Source organism: Dreissena polymorpha, chromosome 14 (genome assembly GCF_020536995.1).
Source record: "Dreissena polymorpha isolate Duluth1 chromosome 14, UMN_Dpol_1.0, whole genome shotgun sequence".
NCBI classification, from domain to species: Eukaryota; Metazoa; Mollusca; class Bivalvia; order Myida; family Dreissenidae; genus Dreissena; species Dreissena polymorpha.
The window spans coordinates 40,805,971-40,826,500 of NC_068368.1; the positions used below are offsets into that span (position 1 = coordinate 40,805,971).

The 20,530-nt window shown below is 36.4% G+C and overlaps 1 protein-coding gene across 4 annotated transcripts in view; it reads right to left on the reverse strand.

Annotated features, from left to right (window-relative positions):
- Positions 1-20,530, reverse strand: part of LOC127857156 (dual specificity protein kinase CLK2-like) — a 78,422-nt gene that overhangs the window by 26,493 nt on the left and 31,399 nt on the right. For 3 of the 4 annotated variants that reach the window (XM_052393557.1, XM_052393558.1, XM_052393555.1), the window contains 4 exons: positions 19,397-19,649; positions 8,745-8,838; positions 8,018-8,084; positions 758-874 (listed from right to left, as the gene is read on the reverse strand). In XM_052393557.1, coding sequence (XP_052249517.1) covers positions 758-874; positions 8,018-8,084; positions 8,745-8,838; positions 19,397-19,649 — 531 coding nt within the window. Of the gene's footprint in view, positions 1-757; positions 875-8,017; positions 8,085-8,744; positions 8,839-14,005; positions 16,507-19,396; positions 19,650-20,530 lie in introns of those variants that run through there. The other variant, XM_052393559.1, reaches the window with a different exon arrangement.

A 20,530-nucleotide genomic window follows, 5' to 3' on the forward strand; every position in this document is an offset into this window, starting at 1 on the left:
CATTTGAACGCATAGTCTGAATTCATAAGTCAAACCAGTCTAACATCTGAACACATAATCTGAATTCATAAGTCAAACCAGTCTAACATTTGAACACATAGTCTGAATTCATAAGTCAAACCAGTCTAACATTTGAACGCATAGTCTGAATTCATAAGTCAAACCAGTCTAACATTTGAACGCATAGTCTGAATTCATAAGTCAAACCAGTCACACATCTGAACACAAGGTCTAAAATCATCACACAAATGGTTGTCACAATTGAACACATACATTATGTTCTTAATAAGACTAATGGTCTTCCTGATTAAAAATTCTGAAGCATAATACATACGGTCTTAACAATGGAATATAAAGTCTTCAATAACAATATTGCCAGATAGACTTCAACCAATGTATATAAATCCTATAACATTCAGACTGAAATCTCTAAAATATCGGAATCCATCTTATTTTAAATTTCTTTTCAATCATTAGCTATAATTTTATACTTCTCTCAATGTACTGTGGATTCATTTTATTTTGCAGGCATGAAATTTCCAGTATACTTTAATTTTGTCACATTTTTGGATCTCAAATTCTTGGATTTGTTTATAATGTCTGATATATGACTTCAGACATAAACGTTGAATGAATATTTTATGGTTTTGGTTAAGCGATCCATGTAAGTCCATAAAAATCCTAGTCCTACAAACGCTATTGGTTTCACAGTAGTATTTTGACACTAATCACAAGAAAAATCAGGAAAATTACTTACTTTTTACCGGTGGGATCTTTTTCCCGTAGTTTTTCAAGGACTATTATTTCAAGTTTAGCAGCCTCTCTGTATTTTTCTACATTTTTTATAATCTTCAATGCCACATGGTCGCTGTTCCTGAAAAATAACAAGTTTTGTTTAACATCAGCACGGTTTATACATTGCATATGATGATGTATTTGAAATTGCAAAACATACACTTTGATAGGTTTGTCTCTTTTAAACATGAAGATGTCTATAATGTATAAATACACTAATTAAAATCACCAGAATTTTTTTTCTGAGCATGAGTACATTTCATTGTACAAATATATATCTAGACCAATATATACCTGTGCCTTTTTTACTTTTTTTTAACTTACAACCATAAGGTAAGACCCCAAAGACTGCTTTATGAAGAAATCATCTTATGTAAACAAATGGTAGATACATCATTCTGCATCTGACCTCTTAATAAACAATACAGCAATATTCCCAGGTATGGTGCCTTGAAAGAAGATTAGCAATAAATATTTATTTCTTCAGGCATATGCATGAGGCGTGATTCCTAGTGGCGCTATTTTTAACTCAGCTTTGCTATAACACATGGAGAACTGATAAGCCCTTCCAGTGGGGTAGACTTAATATTTAAGAACTTGTGCACTGTTTTCAGTCATAGTTTAAAGCCATCAGATGTTGTATTACTTCACTGGATTTACTTGTTTCTTGCGCATTCATAAAATGCTGGACATATTGATCCTGGTCAAGACAGTAACTCTCTCACAGTAATAAAGATTTGTAAGATGTTACAAGTATAAGAGATTTGCTGACCAACAATTATTTTGCTTATAATCAACTGTAAATCTCAACAGTCAACTCATAATAATAAACTAACCAGAGCTGTGTTTGTCAGAAACACAATGCCACCTACTGCGCCGCTTTGATTTATTATATTTTTTTATCATTTGGAAGGTACAGATAATTATCTCCCTTTAAAGCTTATTACTTTCCTTGGATTTGTTTTTTTTTTACCTTTGACCTTGAAGGATGACATTGACCTTGACCTTTCACCACTTAATATGTACAGCTCCATGAGATTTGCTCCATGAGATAAACATACATGCCAAATATCAAGTTGCTATCTTCAATATTGCAAAAGTTTATATGGCCAATGTTAAAGTTTTCGGACAGAATCACTGACTGACTGACGGACTGACAGTTCAACTGCTATATGCCACGCTACTGGGTGCATGAAAATCGACCCCATAGTGCAAAAAAGTACCATTTGGCATTAAAAGGGGTGAAATATGACACAGACACTGGTGTCCCCATATATGTTTGGACAGAGCCAAATCCAAAATAAAATCATTAGTGGACAAAAAAAATAGTAGTCATAATTCAGCTATACTTACTTTCTTAATTATCATCATTAAGCTGTGAAAGTTTGAGAAAAATCTGCCAAGACATAAAAGAGGAGTTGAAAACCAAATTTTTGGGCCATATATTACACAGTGGAAGAACAGTCAAATAACTGCCAAAGTTTGTCACATTTGAAATTCCTTCATTTCAAGTTATCTACGCATTAAGGTCATTCCGAAGTGAATGTTTGAGCAAGATCCACTCAGCAATTAAAGACGATAATAACAAGATGTGTTTCTGAAACACTATGCCCCCCCCCACCACCACTCAAAATGCGCAGCTCCATGAGATGCATGCCAAATATCAAGTTGCTATCTTCAATATTGCAAAAGTTATGGCCAATGTTAAAGTTTGACGCAAACAAACAAACCAACAAACAGACAGGGTAAAAACAATATGTCCCCCAGTATAGACTGAGGAACATAACAAGGGGAAAACAGACTAATTGACAGGAATCAGCACAAACAAGACACTAATTCCTTTTTTGATATTATCTATACACTTAAGTTATTAAAGTGAAGTAACTAAACTAAATAAATGTAAAAGTCTGAGTGAGAACCAACAAATTGTTAACAAGATGTGTTTGTGAAACACAATGTCCCCCTATATGACGTTTGACCTTGAAGGATGGCCTTGACCCTTCACCACTCAAAATGTGCAGCTCCTTGAGATACACACACATTTCAAATATAAAATTGCTAGCTTCAATATTGCAGAAGTGACATTACATGAGCAATTTTGACCCATATATTTGACCTTGAAGGATGACCTTGACCTTTCACCACTCAAAATGTGCAGCTCCATGAGATACACATGCATGCCAAATATCAAGTTGCTATCTTCAATATTGCAAAAGTATTCATAAAATAAGCGATTTGGGTCACATATATTTGACCTCTGACCTTGAAGGATGACCTTGACCTTTCACAACTCAAAATGTGCAGCTCCATGAGATACACATGCATGCCAAATATCAAGTTGCTATCTTCATTATTGCAAAAGTATTCATAACATAAGCGATTTGGGTCACATATATTTGACCTCTGACCTTGACCTTTCACCACTCAAAATGTGCAGCTCCATGAGATACACATGCATGCCAAATATGAAGTTGCTATCTTCAATATAGCAAAAGTTATTGCAAAATGTTAAAGTTGGCGCAAACCAACCAACAGAAACCAACCAACCAACCAACAGACCAACCAACCAACAGACAGCGCAAAAACAATATGTCCCCCACTACTATAGTGGGGGACATAAAAAGAAGTTTTCACATGAACATGGCTAATTCATGGGTGTTCAGACAATACAAAGCCATGGTTTACTAAGCTGACCTCTAACAACTAATCCCACACACCAACCAGTCACCAGTGCAGATAGGTGCAGATAGGTTTTTTTACTTTTGTTTGACATAACAGTCAGGAGATAATACAGTTCCAAATTCTTGTTTATTTTCGGCATATTCCAGAAACTGATCACCTACCAATTGGCAAGAGAACAACTAGAGATTTCGACATCTCCAGTGTTGTTTTTTACCGCTAATGAACAAAACTTATCTGTACTTCTTGTTGATGAGCGAGATGTATACAATTAGTGGTCAATTTTGAAAATAATTTTTCAGCAAATCGATACATGTTTATTTTGCCTTTTTTTTTCTTGCAAGGAAATTTTTTATTGATATTAATATTATACAGTATTAAAGGAAATTAGTAGTAGTAGCAGTTACTGCATTAGATCAGTATTTTTTTCTTGGATTATAACATACATGTATTCACAACACTGCTCTAAGGTAACACCCCTGGTAATAATCATCAAAAGCATAGCCATGGCAACCAGATGTTTGTAACAGATAAGTGATTGTTTATACAGACAGGGATACCTGTCTACATGAGTTTATCATTTTCTCTGCAACTTAAATGCTCAGCAGTTAACATGACTGAAAAATGCTGTTCTCATTTATCTATAACAAAATAATATTACAGTAAGTAAGAACTGCTTGTTTTTACACAAGCAGAAGTATAATGGAAAAAAAAAAGAGTAAAAATCTACAAAAACAAACAACCATTGTGCTGGTCCTCTTTCATCGACAAAATATTGAACTTTTGTCTAAGAATAAATACTATTCTTAAAACTATGTTGTTTTATAAACGATTTTCAGAGTAACTTGGTTATTACTTTAACAGCATTATGCATTACATAAAACAATTTGATAATTACACAAGTATAATTGGTAACTCATATATATCAGGGGTGTGGTACGAGGGGAGGAAAATTCTGTCGACTGATTTTGACTAAGCGAATCGCGTGCAGAATACAATTATACACCTTAAAACAGGCATTAAAATAAGCACTTTCTTAAACTTCATTACAAGATTTATTTATGGAAACCGTTTTAACTTCACATTAAACATTATTAGATAAACAAAGTAAACTTATTGTGATCAAAAACAGTATGTGCTGCGATCCCTGTGAAAATTGAGGACAAGCTTTCGGTTGAGCTCAATGTCTTTACCTTGGAAATATGGTCAACACTGTCACAGAGATTAACTAACGACACTTCGGCTGCATAGTTCAAGATTTGTTAACATCAAACCAATACCTTACCAGGATAGTTAATCTTCTGTACCCATTCGGAAATTTGATAGCTTTCTGCTTGATGTCCACTGTTGTTTCTATTCCCATAGGAAATTGTTTTTCAATAAATTGTCAATCTCCGAGATTTTGTGAGATTGGTTCGTTCAATAATCTTCATTTTCACTTCACAATGTCACCATTTTTACACGAATCAGCAAAGAATTACTAAACAAATTTTAAAAGACCAACTTTTATTGGAATATTGGGAAACGACATCAAATGATATCCCTTGTTTAAGAAATGCTTAGGTAGAATCTACCAGTGTAATATGAGGAGAAGTTTCGCTGACCTCAGATTTTTCGGACCTTTTATGAAATACGCCTGCGGAATGGGTCATACCCCCTCCCCCATTTATTTACGAAATCACTCCGGACAACCCCATCCGCGGAAAACCGCGGAATAATCACACCCCTGTATATTCAAACGTTTTAGGTCATTTTCTGGATCTTAGTCTATTCTTTATTGTAAGGTCTAAGAATGGGTTTACGAAGATTTGCCCAGGTGAATATACACTAATAGAAGTACATTTGTAACTAGGAAAGAACATTGACATGTGATCCAAATAAATGAAAACAAATGAGACGGGAAGCATAAAGGGACGACTCTAGCTATAAACATTTTAGTCATTTCCAACAATTTCCACTAATAAATGGAAAAACTTTTATATAAAGTGTGGTAGAGGTAAGTCACACAAACCAAGGAACATATTTAAGCTTAGATTTATTGTGAATACAATGTGAAAAAAGTTGTTGCTCTTATCAATTTTGTGTTTTGTTTTATGTGGGCTGGGATAGTAAAATCAAGAGAATGTGAAAACCATAGTATAGCCTAACCCCAATGTGATGAACCTTGCTTATTTGCCCTTAAGCACAACTAGGCTAATACTATCTGTTCCTCACGTGGTTAGTTTTCTATAGAATTAATTATGTTTAAAACCTTTAAAGTATTTAATTATTTAAGTTGGAAATTTATAAAAATTACTTGTGCAAATCATCGGATTCTTCCGCCCAATCTAATGCAGATTATGTTATTTATTAAACAATGATATTCCAAAACTAGAAATGGCGCGGCAGAGGCCGACGCGTATCCCCACGCCGCATGTTTGACCCAGGGGCGCCCCTTGGTTGGTAATGGGTCCAGGCATAGTTGAGATTGACCGTATTGTCATTAGAGAAGTTCAGTATCAATTAGAAGTGAATCAGTGTAGAAATGAAGAAATTATAGTAAAAGGCAATTTTGGGTGGGCGTGGCCTATGTGGGCGGGGTGCCCTAGGGTTGGTAATGGGGCCATGCATAGCTGAGATTGGGTGGGCAATTTTGGGTGGGCTTGGCTTATGTGGGTGTGGCCTATGTGGGGGGGGGGCATCCCAGGGTTGGTAATGGGGCCATGCATAGCTGAGATTGACCGTATTGTCATAAGAGAGGTTCAGTATCAATTTGAAGAGAATTGGTGTAGAAATGAAGAAATTATAGTAAAAGGCAATTTTGGGTGGGCGTGGCCTATGTGGGCGGGCTGCCCTAGGGTTGGTAATAGGGCCATGCATAGCTGAGATTGACCGTATTGTCATAAGAGAGGTTCAGTATCAATTTGAAGTGAATCGGTGTAGAAATGAAGAAATTATAGTAAAAGGCAATTTTGGGTGGGCGTCGCCTATGTGGCCGGGTCTCCCCAGGGTTGGTAATGGGGCCATGCATAGTTGAGATTGACCTTATTGTTATAAGAGAGGCTCATTATCAATTTGAAGTAAATCGGTGCAGAAATGAAGAAGTTAATGTAAAATAACATACAACAAGAGTGCCAAACTGTTACAAGATACGCCCGTTCGAAGGTTTTGGACACCATGCTCAATGCTTGAAATGCACTAAGTGACCTCAAGACCTAGTTATTGACGAAATGACGTCATTTTGTTGACGAAATAACGTCATTATTCCAGGGAAATTCTTCAGTTTAACTCTTTCACAATGTAAATAAACGGTAAACTAGAGCTTTGTCACTGAATGTGACTTATACCCCCATACCACTTTGACGCAGGATAAAAAGTTGTTTAAAAGTTTCGGATGAATACAATTTGAATTAGAGTCCGGACAAAGTGGCGCCGTTGAAAATGCACTAATTGACCCTATGACCTAGTTCTTGACCCGACATGACCCATATTCGAACTTGACCTAGATATCAACTAGATGCAACTACTGACCAAGTTTGGTAAAGATCGGATGAATACAATTTGAATAAGAGTCCGGACAAAGTGGCGCTGTTGAAAATGGACTAATTGACCCTATGACCTAGTTTTTTACCTGGCATGACCCATATTCGAACTTGGCCTAGATATCAACTAGATGCAACTACTGACCAAGTTTGGTGAAGATAAGATTTATACAATTTGAATTAGAGTCCGGACAAAGTAAAATGCACTAATTGACCCTTTGACCTAGTTTTTGACCCAGCATGACCCATATTCGGACTTGACCTAGATATCAACTAGATGCAACTACTGACCAAGTTTGGTGAAGATCGGATGAATACAATTTGAATTAGAGTCCGGACAAAGTGGCGCCGTTGAAAATGCACTAATTGACCCTATGACCTAGTTTTTGACCCGGCATGACCCATATTCGAACTTGGCCTATATATCAACTAGATGCAACTGCTGACCAAGTTTGGTGAAGATCGGATGAATACAATTTGAAATAGAGTCCGGACAAAGTGGCCCCTTTGAAAATGCACTTATTGACCCTATGACCTAGTTTTTGACCCGGCATGACCCATATTCGAACTTGGCCTAGATATCAACTAGATGCAACTGCTGACCAAGTTTGGTGAAGATCGGATGAATACAATTTGAATTAGAGTCCGGACAAAGTGATGCCTTCCGCCCGCCGCCCGCCCGCCGCCCGCCCGCCCGCCAAGGGGTTTCACATAATACGTCCCGTATTTTATACGGGCGTATAAAAATGAGTTAAAATCTCTGACCTGGCCCCACCACCCCATAACTTTTGACCCAGGGGTTAGATCAAAATTCCGTCACTGTCACTGTCGCACATATGCTCATAGCTACCATGTATGTAAATTTCAAGAGTTTAGTGCTAATAGTGTAGGAGGAGCAGGTGGCCAGGATGGACGGACGGACAGACGCACATCAATACAATATCCCAACTTTTTCTCCGAAAAAAGTGGGGATAAATATGTAATCCCACCTATCTAACCACAACACATGGTCAAGTACTAACCTTTGTTTGTCCTTCACCTCGATGACTTTTCCAAAGGTTCCTTCCCCCAGAGTAGACACCACTTCATCTGAAAAAACACCAAATGCACAGCAGTCAGTATAAAACAAACACCTTAGACCACCAAAGTATACACCATGTGGAACCAAACACAAAAACACTTGGACCTAGTAAAAACCTTTGACTTTCCAAAATACACTCTTTCATGTAGAACTTAGAACTCTGAAACAGTTTTTTAAACACAATTTATATATTCATTTTTGCATGGAATGTTTAACCACTTGTAAATCATTAACAATCTATCAAGCTATTGAACTATTTTAGTTTGGAGACTTAAAATTTGCGAAAACATTTTAAAATATAGCTTTCCAAATCCAAAAGAATGATATGAGAGAGTGTGATGAAAAGCCAATTTAACATGAAGAAAGTAATGGCATATGCTGGAACATAATTGAAGCAGGAGCCATTCTAATACAAAAATGGAGAGATGAAAAAATATTAGTCCAATTGTGCATCCACAAATATTCTAAGATATTAAATTAAACTTTCTAAAGATGTAGATGTTCAAAAATATGCTAAGTTGTGTGAGTATTTCTTATGCTGTACATGTTTAGATAAAGCTTATTCCTAACACATTTGCAGGTGAAAAAAAGAATCAAAAAAACAAAACAAAAATCACATTAGCAATAAAAAGTAATCCTAGAACTAAACATTACGAAATGCCAAGTACATCTAGCTTGCAGTATGTCTCCCTCCGTATAAACTAGATGCCCGTCCTCATCATCTTTAATCTTTTGACCCTTATCTCCTCCACTCTCTCGACCCTGTTTCCACGGCAACCATCAAACACGACAACACCATGGTGATCAAGGTCATCCAGCGTTTCCATGGTCAACCAACGGGGTCAGTGAGGTTGTGGTAGTCAAGGTGACGGATGATGATGGGGTAGTTGCGAGATTGCGGGATTGGATTTCGTTTCGGGTCGAATCAACGGCATAATTTCAAGCCGCAAGCCAAGTTCAGGTCATATGTGAATAAGGGGAAAATGCCCCAGTAAAGATAGTGTCATGTATACAATAGAATGGCAATCAAAACATGTTGATAAATAATTTACCTTAATGTTTTTTTTGTTTTCAATAAGAAGACAAATTTGCCTGAAGCCATTATGTAAGTCAATTCAGGTCTTTCATGATTAAAACTCTTGTATTTAGACATAGAGAGAAACTTATCTAGCTATTTTAACCTGTTACTTTCAACTTGCATAGATACTTATAATTAACATTCAACCTTAAATGCATGCATTTAAATTGCAAGAGGTTATTCTATTACTGTTGAACATATTACTAAGTTAATTGTAATAAATTATGAAACAAATCAATTGACATGTCCTTCCTCCCCACTTTCATTCCTAACATTCTTTCAGACCCAAAATCTAAGTGTGTCAAAACAATTAATTTACATGTAACCCCCACACACCCATAAATAAGCAATTATGTCAATCATCTAGTATTCTTTGTAGTTGTCTATTGCATACATGGGATAGTTTGGATGTTTGTAATTCAGCATTCAGAATCAATTGAAAGTGTGCAACATAACCACCATTTAACATAAATACCGGAGTCTATTGATTATATGACTTTTATATTTTATATTTTATTTCTACTTATTGTTACAATGAAATGTGTAAATAATATGAAACCAATTTGTTAAAGTTATCAATCATATTGCAGGGCTCGGCCGTGAGGGCGACATCTTCGCCTGGGACATAATAATGTCGCCCTTAAATTACATGAAGGAGAAGTTGACTTCGCCTTCTTTTTTACAACATCGACGTTTTTTTCTCTCAATTTCATCTAAAAATTCTCTATTTTCACATGTCATAAAGTCACCGATGACGCTTGTTATGTTATCAGTTTATTATCACAGCAAAAGATCGACTGCTGTGAAATTTTATCCAGGCAACTAGCATACATGGGCATTCACTCCAAACAATAACGGTTTAGATCAAAAGATCATAGCGAGTGTCATTTCGCCGACAGTTTGGATAGTTCTCTGTTCTGCAAGCCCAATTAGTACACGCCTTGTAGGCGGAGTTAAGAGGTACATTAACATCGATAGTTGCCAATGAGAACGCGCGCATTGTATATACATATGCAGTAGTTTACCTGAGCGATGAAATGACGTCGATATAGAAATGTATTTACGCTCAAAAAAGTTTACACGCGCAACACATTCCCAACAGTAAATATGAATACGATTTATTCTAGTATGTTCTACTGTTTACTTGTTTCGTGTTTCAAAACTCATAAACACTAATTATCCAGTCGATGTGCAATTCATTTTGTCAGACATTAATTCATAACCATATAAACGAAAACTAACAACCCACCCGTGCAAACTGTAGTGCTAATTTCCATAATTTTATCTACCGTATCCATACGTAAACGACTTTATTTTATATACCGCAACCTCTTTGCGCGTGCTGTAAGTTGTCTAATGATTACGTGATAATTGATTGACCATTCGATAATTACAGGTTTTTGGCAGACGGCACGGTTAAAGAAAGTCGGAAAACTTATTAAAGAAAAACAAAATTGATTAAAGGTCTATTAATTACGTAGATCCACTACTGTAAAAGTCCAGCGAGTTTTGTCAGTTTGTTAATCCACCGATAATAACGAGTAACACCCATCTTATATAAACTGGAATCACAGTTCATTTTTATACTAACAAGTCCTAATACTACACAATAAACATTGAGAAAACACATTTCCTCGATTAGACATAAATTATCCGAGTAGAATAAAATTGCTACGTCATGACTCATGACCTTCGACATTGCAAATGGCAGATGTATTGTAACATTTAACCCGCGTTCCATTCAAAGCTGGCGATTCAAATTACAAGTAATGGTGATTTAATAATGGAGAAAGCATTAACTGGATTTAACAAACATGTACGTGTAATAAGGTTTGTTAAACCAGATAACAACAAGGAAAATTTGGATTATTAAATGAAACAGGTAAGGCATTCTCAAGTGTACATATTTCGGATATGTATACATTCGGATAAACAGTAATAGATATACTATATGTCCCATGCATTAAGATTGTGTTTTGTTGACTCGTTTTTACCACAATTTGGTGATTTCATGACGCGAAGAATTTCCGATGGCATTGGTACCGGACTTGTTCCCAATTGGGTGAAAAAAATCACTTACTAATTATCATGTACATTATCATTATGATGTAAATAGGGTTTGGATTGTCATTGCATTATTAAAGTACTGTTTATTTTTATGATGCACATGGAAATCACAAGTTTTATTTGTATGAATTGATTTATGTGACTTAATATGTAAGGATTTATTGAATTTGAAAATAGTATTTGTTTGTCATTTATGATGATACTTAGGCTTGGTTTAATGAGGGGTATAAAACAAGCGAAAATTTTATTAAACGCCGAACGGAAATCACTTCTCCTTCTAGTGGCCTCACTTCTCCCTAATTTCAGCTCAGGGAGAAGTCACTTCTCCCTCAAGTGTGAACCTAGGCTGAGCCCTGATTTTGTATGCTTTCTCCTTACCAAATACCAATCCCAAAACCACGAATATTAAATAAACAAAAAGAAACATGGTAAAATTGGTAAAAACATCATACAACTGTTCAAAATGGCATGTTTTTTTCTTAATTTTCATCCTTTAAAGCCTAATAAATAAACCCTCAATGGTACACCTTGCCAGTAGAGGGTCAATTGCATATCAGCTGATCAAGGGCAGGACTGAAGTCTGCTATTAATGATAATTATTAACAACATACGTGTACCAGGGCTGCTGGCCATTGTAAGTTGTCAATGCAGGTCAGATGTGTAAATAAACACAGCTTTCTCACCATGGGCCATTGATGCCTATCATTGATGATCTTGTGAGGATAAGCCTACTCAAGTGAGCTTGTTAGGTCACATAATAATAATCTGATACTAATGATTAATCTGTGATATTATTCAGAATGTTTGAAATTATCATGGGTGGGAATTTTTGTTTTTATTTTGTATGTTCAGGGTTTACATTAGGCTATTTCATACAACAGTACTTCTTCCTTCAAAAAATGTTTTGCTTTGAATGAATGTACCTCCTTTCTCCTTAAAAAGCCAAAACTTTCTATGCCCTTTCTAATGGCCCTATTCCACTACGAAAACAAGCCCACGATTCGCTACGATTTCTCACATTTATTGAATCGGGAAGACTCGTGACAGTCTGCGATTCAGTTACGACAGTGGTACAATTGAGTTACGACGAATCGTGCGGTTTGGTTGAAGTCTTGCGAATAGGGTCGCGACTTCACTACGATGTGCAAGAATCTACTGCGACTGTACTACGAACGATGCAGATCGGTCACGACTAAGCTAGGACCTCACCAAATGCAACCATGAATTCGGCGCCAATATCTACTGATATTGATTCTAACACGGCATGCGTTTTGTTTTCTATAGACAAAGAAGGAAATAAAGTGTGGGTTATTCTGTAATAAATTATGGGGGGAGCTTAATGTTTCGAAAATAGTTTCGAATAAATCGAGAAAATATTGCAGTAAAATGCACGTGCTTAAATCCCGCTCTTAAAGAAATGTAAAAAATGTAGCACGTATATAAATGTAATGAAACAACAAATTGTATATTTGTTGATAAGTCGCATAACCACGCCTGCTAAGAATTTGTTTGGTAAGAAACGTAATTAAGAAAACATTTATAGCATGTCAGCTTTTCAGAATTAACACATGTGACGTCATTTAGTTTCTATGAGTGTTGTTCTTAATGAAAGTGACGTAATTTGCAAAATATTTATGAATGAAAATGACGTCAAATACTTGTACAATTCAATGACGTCACTAAATAGTGAACTTTGTACTAAGAAGGGCGGAATATTGAAAAATAAAGTTCACGTCCAAAAGCTAGAATCAAATCAATCAGAATCGTGTTAGAATAGAAAAAATATTTTTCTATGATGGCTTGTTGTCTAATAACCCACAGTAAGGAGTATAGATTCGTGTTATCAAAGCACTCGTGCTCCGCATTCGTGATTTAATTCCTACGCATCTATACTCCTTACTGTGGGTTATTCGACAACAAAACATGATGGAAAAATATTATTTCTTTATCATTCTTTACAAAATCGTAACTGTTTCGTAACTAAATCGCGAGAATCTTAATGGGCTCGCAACTCAATCGGGGTGAACTCTTGAGAGTCTTGACAAAGTCGTAAATATTTCGTAGACAGATCACGTGATCACCGATTCCCCAATTGAGTCACGAATTACCTAAGATTCCATAACGACGCCCAAGAACGCACTACGACACTGTTACGAGTCAACTGCAATTAAATTCAGTCTTGGAGGTCTTGGTCAAAATTTAAACATGTTTAAAAACTGGCCGCGATTTTTTGGGAGCTCACGACTCGCCCGCGACTAGCTACGATTGAGTTACAAATGTCCAGATCTCAAAATATTGGAAATCGGGACAAATCGTGGGGAGTCAGGTCGTAGTGGAATACCCCTATAACCAAATACTACAACATTAAGTATAAATAATAAGATACATGCTCCATTTTTCTCACACCCCTTTAACACAGACCCACATAAGCCAATGAATATCTCATCTGACCCACGCGAGCTCCATTTTCCTCTCAGCCCTTTCAAACACACCCACATTACTCTCATAACCACATTACCAAAAGTATATCTTATCCATCCCATTCATTCCCATCTTTTCTCTTGCCTTTTTTTCACAGATACACAAAGACACATACAGTGAGTCCCTAATTACACAAAGTATACCTTATGCCACCAATTCAGGCTCAACTTTTCTCTCAGCCCTTTCTCTCAGACTCACATCACCCCAAGTATACATTATCCCACCCTGTCAGGCTCAACTTTTCTCTCAGGCCTTTCTAACACACCCACATTACTCACAGACCCACATTACCCAAGGGTATACCTTATCCGACCCATTTCTGATGGTCTCCTTAGCTCTAGCCCCGTTAACGTTACCCGCGGCCCTTAGCTTCACAGCCTCAGACAAGGGGTCCTCCTCACGTTCTACATTTTTAACCTCGCGATGATCAGATCGTGGCGCCTCAGTCGTCGGCATCTCTCCCCATGCTTTTATTCCAGGATTGTGACTGAGAGTGTCTACGCGCATTGTAATGTTACCCCACCCACTAATACTGATGATTGATTCATTCACCGCAATTTTTAGCTCTGTTTTTGTGTTCCTTACAGGAAGATTGAAAAAGTTCTTTCCCCTTAATTTCTAATGAGATCAGATTTTCAGTAAGCAAGAGGCAGTTTTTTAATTTTTTTAATTTCAACAGTTGAATTTCTGAATCGCGTTTAGTTAAGATTCTGATGAAATAGTGTACATTGGTACATAAATAATAAATAAAATGTTAATAAATTATATAAATATTGCACCAAATATATATATATATTTGCACTGATAATAAATATCTTTTTAAATATCACAGATTTCAAACTAACACTTTCATTGCACAACCCCAATTCTTGTTGATGCCACCAAAACAACAGAACAATAACTAAGTATTTTCTCAACAACAGTCTGATTTCAGTTTCACACAATTTGTGAAGATTCCTTTACAACAATCAATTCCTATCTACATATAGACCATGATTAGCACTTGTGAAGACACAGTCCTAGATACTTGAAACTATGATGATACACTACCAGATTATTCCAATCTAATTACTTAAAAAAAACTTCACAGCCTAAATTTATAATACAATCAATATCACATTGAGCACTGTCCTTGTTGTATTCTCTATGTATTAAAAGTTGAAGACAAAAAACTTGAAAAAGTTTTCAGCTTCTTCACTACAGCATCCCTGATATTGATAAGATACACCCAGAAAACACATCTTTCACGAGTACTGGGAGAGCTGCAGGCTTTTACATCAGTGCAGGACCATCTCTCCCCAGTGATTTCTCAGAGCCTAGCCTCTTACATAGGTAATTTGGCACAGGCCCATATGCCAGAATACCTGGGATCTCTCTGGATCCATCCCTAGCAAACACACAGCCTTTCAGCCAATCAAAACGCAGCTTTCAGAAGCAAACATTTGTATAGACCAATCAGAAGCTGGCACTCATTTATTTCCAAGATCATTATCCAATCAAACCCAATGTTACAAGAACTGATAAGCCTTCAGATATGCCCTTCATAGCACCATAACTCTACAGACGAATTAAACTTCCACACATGAATTTATTATCAGCTGATAATCTACTAAACATCAGACTCCCCAACTTTCAAAACTTTTGCACAGCCATGCTATTTATTGGCAAGAACATTCCACTTCTCAAAAGACAGCATCATTTCACCAAGAATGTTTATAAAGTTGTTCCTTGAGTAAATATACTACAGAAACACCCTGTCTGTGTTAAACCTGTTTATATTAAACAATCTAACACCAGCCTCCCCACTTAAGACCCTGTCTGTGTGTTAACAGAGAGCCACTTGAGTCAGCCAAAGCAGCATAGAAACAGTATATACATATTTTCCCTATTTATAAAACTTGACCTTTTTCACCACAAAATGGGGGACTCATTTTCTCTCAGTTTTCTTCCCATTCTGATGGCATTTGCATACTACACACAGCTTGTTGCAGCTCACATTTAAGAGATTTAAAACAGCCTGGGCTGCCTAATTTATACCAGCATATATACATTGTAGAGCATTATGTAGTAAGGGAGACAAATCTGAATGAACACTAGGTAAGTTATGGATGGGTTACCTCTCACAAACACCATTGAATAAGTGTTTTGTATGTTCAGCAAATTAACTTAAACATTAACAATGGCAATGAAAAAAAATCTCTTTCATAAATCCTGTAAATTTGCATTAACCTACCATTATATATTTTTAATTAAACTGCAAACATAATGATGATTATGGAAACATTTAAATATTAATTTATTGATTTAATAAATTTTATTTTCAAATCTATCACGAGGACCTTATATATTATTCAGAAATCATCAATATGTTTACATATTCTTTTTTTGTAAACCCCTCAGTAGGACGTCAGTACCCAGTAGTATATAAACCCCTCAGTAGGACGTCAGTACCCGTGAGTATATAAACCCCTCAGTAGGACGTCAGTACCCAGTAGTATACTATGGAGGCATTAAATTTTGTTAACACGAAATTTCTTGTAAATTTGTACAATCAGGTATTCTCTTTGTTGGATCTTGAATTGGTCGATTTGTTCATTATGTCTGACATATGACAACAGACGAATGTGCTTTAAACATTTGATTTCTAGGCGGGACAGACCCTCGAGTCTGACGAATAATATTGGTTATACAGTACAATGTACCAAAAACAACAGTGATGAATAACCTCTATGCATTACCTTCAAATAATACCCATTACGGTTATTGCTAAACTAAATAATGTCTCTCTGATGTCTAAATACTAATAAAAGCTGCGCCATGAGCGCATGATACGCCCGTCGTTCGCCAATGAAGTAGTAAGGTAATAAATAACCCTTTGAATCATTTTTTTACTTCAGTTTATTTGTATTTGAATACATGGTTTATTTTATAAGTACATGAGCATGGAAATCACGAAATTTTGACGAACAAAGTCCCATAACTCTGGAACGACAATTCAGAATTCCGTCAAAAACGAAAGGGGATCAGGGTTTATCAATATTAAGATTGTGTTGAAATTTGAAAAAAATCCATCGAAGGATATTTGAGCTACAGTAGGACATTCAATGAAATCACGAAATTTTGACGAACAAAGTCCCATAACTCTGGAACGACAATTCAGAATTCCGTCAAAAACGAAAGGGGATCAGGGTTTATCAATATTAAGATTGTGTTAAAATTTGAAGAAAATCTGTCAAAGGATATTTGACGTAGCGTACGACATTAACAGACGGACGGACGGACGGACGGACGGACGGAGAGACGGACGCGGGGTATACCATAATACGTCCCGTCATAGACGGGCGTATAAAAAATCCATCGGGGGATATTTGAGCTACGGTAGGATACATGAACAACAATAACATTTAAGGTCACAGTGACCTTGACCTTAGAATGAATGACCTTGAAATGACCAGTGGTCATCTAAGTGTGCTTGCAAACCTTCATGTCAAGTTTGAAGACTCTATGTCCAAGCATACCAAAGTTATAACAATTTTAACATTTTAACATTTAAGGTCACAGTGACCTTGTGTGACCTTGACCTTAGAATGAATGACCTTGAAATGACCAGTGGTCATCTAAGTGTGCTTGCAAACCTTCATGTCAAGTTTGAAGACTCTATGTCCAAGCATACCAAAGTTATAACAATTTTAACATTTTAACATTTAAGGTCACAGTGACCTTGACCTTCAAATGAATGACATTGAAATGACCAGTGGTCATCTTCTAGTACTGGCCAATCTTTATTTCAAGTTTGAAGACTCTAGGTACAAGCATACCAAAGTTATAACATGAAATAAGAACTTTAACATTTTTACATTCAAGGTCACAGTGACCTTGACCTTCAAATGAATGACCTTGAAATGTCCAGGGGTTACTTACTAGTTCTGGCCAACCTTCATGTCAAGTTTCAAGACTCTAGGTCCAAGCATACCAAAGTTATAACAACTTTAACATTTTTATATAGCTACAGTAGGACATTCAATGAAATAACGAAATTTTGACGAACAAAGTCCCATAACTCTGGAACGACAATTCAGAATTCCGTCAAAAACGAAAGGGGATCAGGGTTTATCAATATTAAGATTGTGTTGAAATTTGAAAAAAATCCATCGAAGGATATTTGACGTAGCGTACGACATTAACAGACATACGGACGGACAGACGGACGGACGGACAGACGGACGCGGGGTATACCATAATACGTCCCGTCATAGACGGGCGTATAAAAACTCTAGTACTGGCCAATCTTTATTTCAAGTTTGAAGACTCTAGGTACAAGCATACCAAAGTTATAACATGAAATAAGAACTTTAACATTTTTACATTCAAGGTCACAGTGACCTTGACCTTCAAATGAATGACCTTGAAATGTCCAGGGGTTACTTACTAGTTCTGGCCAACCTTCATGTCAAGTTTCAAGACTCTAGGTCCAAGCATACCAAAGTTATAACAACTTTAACATTTTTATATAGCTACAGTAGGACATTCAATGAAATAACGAAATTTTGACGAACAAAGTCCCATAACTCTGGAACGACAATTCAGAATTCCGTCAAAAACGAAAGGGGATCAGGGTTTATCAATATTAAGATTGTGTTGAAATTTGAAAAAAATCCATCGAAGGATATTTGACGTAGCGTACGACATTAACAGACATACGGACGGACAGACGGACGGACGGACAGACGGACGCGGGGTATACCATAATACGTCCCGTCATAGACGGGCGTATAAAAATAGAAGTATACATGTTTTGATGCCATGTTCATACTTACATAACTGGATACCAGAAAAGTTTTATAGATCTCATAGCAGTAAAGACCCATGGAGCAAACAAATTCCACAAGCCTGGCCTATCATGTATCACCCTCAAGCTATCATGTATCACCCTCAAGCTATTTGTTGGTTGATTTGGGGTCATGATGATTTGTGTGCATAAATGTGTTAAAACTCTATTGTCATTTAGCAGCATACACACTGTATATCTTAGTCAAACCATGCATCATTAACACAGACTTTAACAAATGTTGCTAAATATGCAGTCGTTAAGATTATTTGATTTCATACACAATGGTAACCATCAACAATTGGTTATGCTGAAGTGTTAACTTCAGAATAAACGCAAGAATAACACAATGAAGGTCGACACTTTCTTTCTGTGATCGAAACAGTTGGACAAACAGTGCCACCAATTAAAGTGTTCAGATTCGTAAGATTCGGGGAAATGTAATAACAATCAAATGTAGAAAACAGGACGGTACTTACCAGCTTTGGGCTCACTGAAAAGTGAAAATACATATGGGGGCTGAAGGGGCAATCATTTCTAACAGATATTGTGTGGATACGTCAAAGCACAGCTCAGAGCTTGACCGGAAATATTCACAAATATCTATAAGAATGAAAATACTGGTGAAATGATGCATGAAAGTGTTTTTTTCTTGTACAATTTAAAAAAGCCTGATTCATATTATTTCCAAAAATCAACGTCAACCAAAGAAATAAAACTTTCCCCCTATTTTTGCATTTTTGGGATGAAAAACAAAACTCCAAGCAATAACTCCCACATAACTGTTTTCAAACTGATACTCTTTCATACACCAGTTTGCCAGTGAACACCATAATTCAGGTCAAAAGCTCCCTTATTCACTGTACCTGACTGTCGCTTGAATCATACGAACTCCTACGTCGGTGCCTATAGCTCCTCCTCTTCTGTTTCCGATGGCGATGCCGCCGCCGACTCGAGCTGCTGTGACTGTTGTGACGACTCGCATGGTTGCTATGGAAACGGTCCAGCGAGTGACTCCGTGAGCGATGGCGGCTGCTGTGACGAGAGTGGTAATGGCTGCTTTGGTCCCTGCTGTAACTTCCATCGCGCCGATTTAGACGCTCAGAGCTACGGTCCCTTCTGAAAAGATCAGTTGGCATTCATGAACACAGTTGTCACCAATCATATAACTGCTTCCAAATAAAAACATTGTACAATAGGTTTACAAGATCACATAACAATTCAGCTCCATGTTTATTCTTATTTTTACAAGCCTGGGGTCATTTGATGTCTTCTCTTTTAAAATCTGCTGAAAACTCAGAGAATGTGAAAACAGAAATAATTCTAGTTTGAAAGATTTCATTCTTGAAAAAAAAAAAAAGTCGATTCAGCACTATACATGTACATGTTCCAACGCATTTCATGTACAGAATAATCAACCTCACATAATGGTCATCAACTGTGAAAAATGTAGCAATTTTTACAGAGAAGTTAAAAAAAAAACAGACAAAGGGCCATAATTCTGCCAAAAATCTCATCGCAGCTAACATTACTTTCTTCAGGATCATCTAGAAATTAGGGCCATTCAACTGCTACAGATAGAGTGAGATCAAAATACAAGCTTCTGGGTGTATGGATAAACAGATGCGGAAGTGCAACGCTTAATTTTTTCGTATTATATTTTACAGTCTGTGCCTTTTGTATTGGGAAAAAAGTGTGATAGACCATGAAATTGGGAAACATTAAACATTATTAATAAGATTATAAGTAACAGTATACCAAGTGTTTATAAGTGCATGTTTAACTGCTCTTTAAAGTTAATATTATAAAGTACTGCGGAATTAAATTGCTGTACATGTATAATAAACTCAAAATAAAACCAATTATTCAGTTTATTGGAAAAGTTTCGACATATTTTGGGGAAAATTTTGGTCAGATATTTAGGAAAAAATGTTACTTTTCGCCATTAGAGAACAGCGCTGTTTTTTGTACTTTTTACAATTGGGAAACAGCCTGTAAGA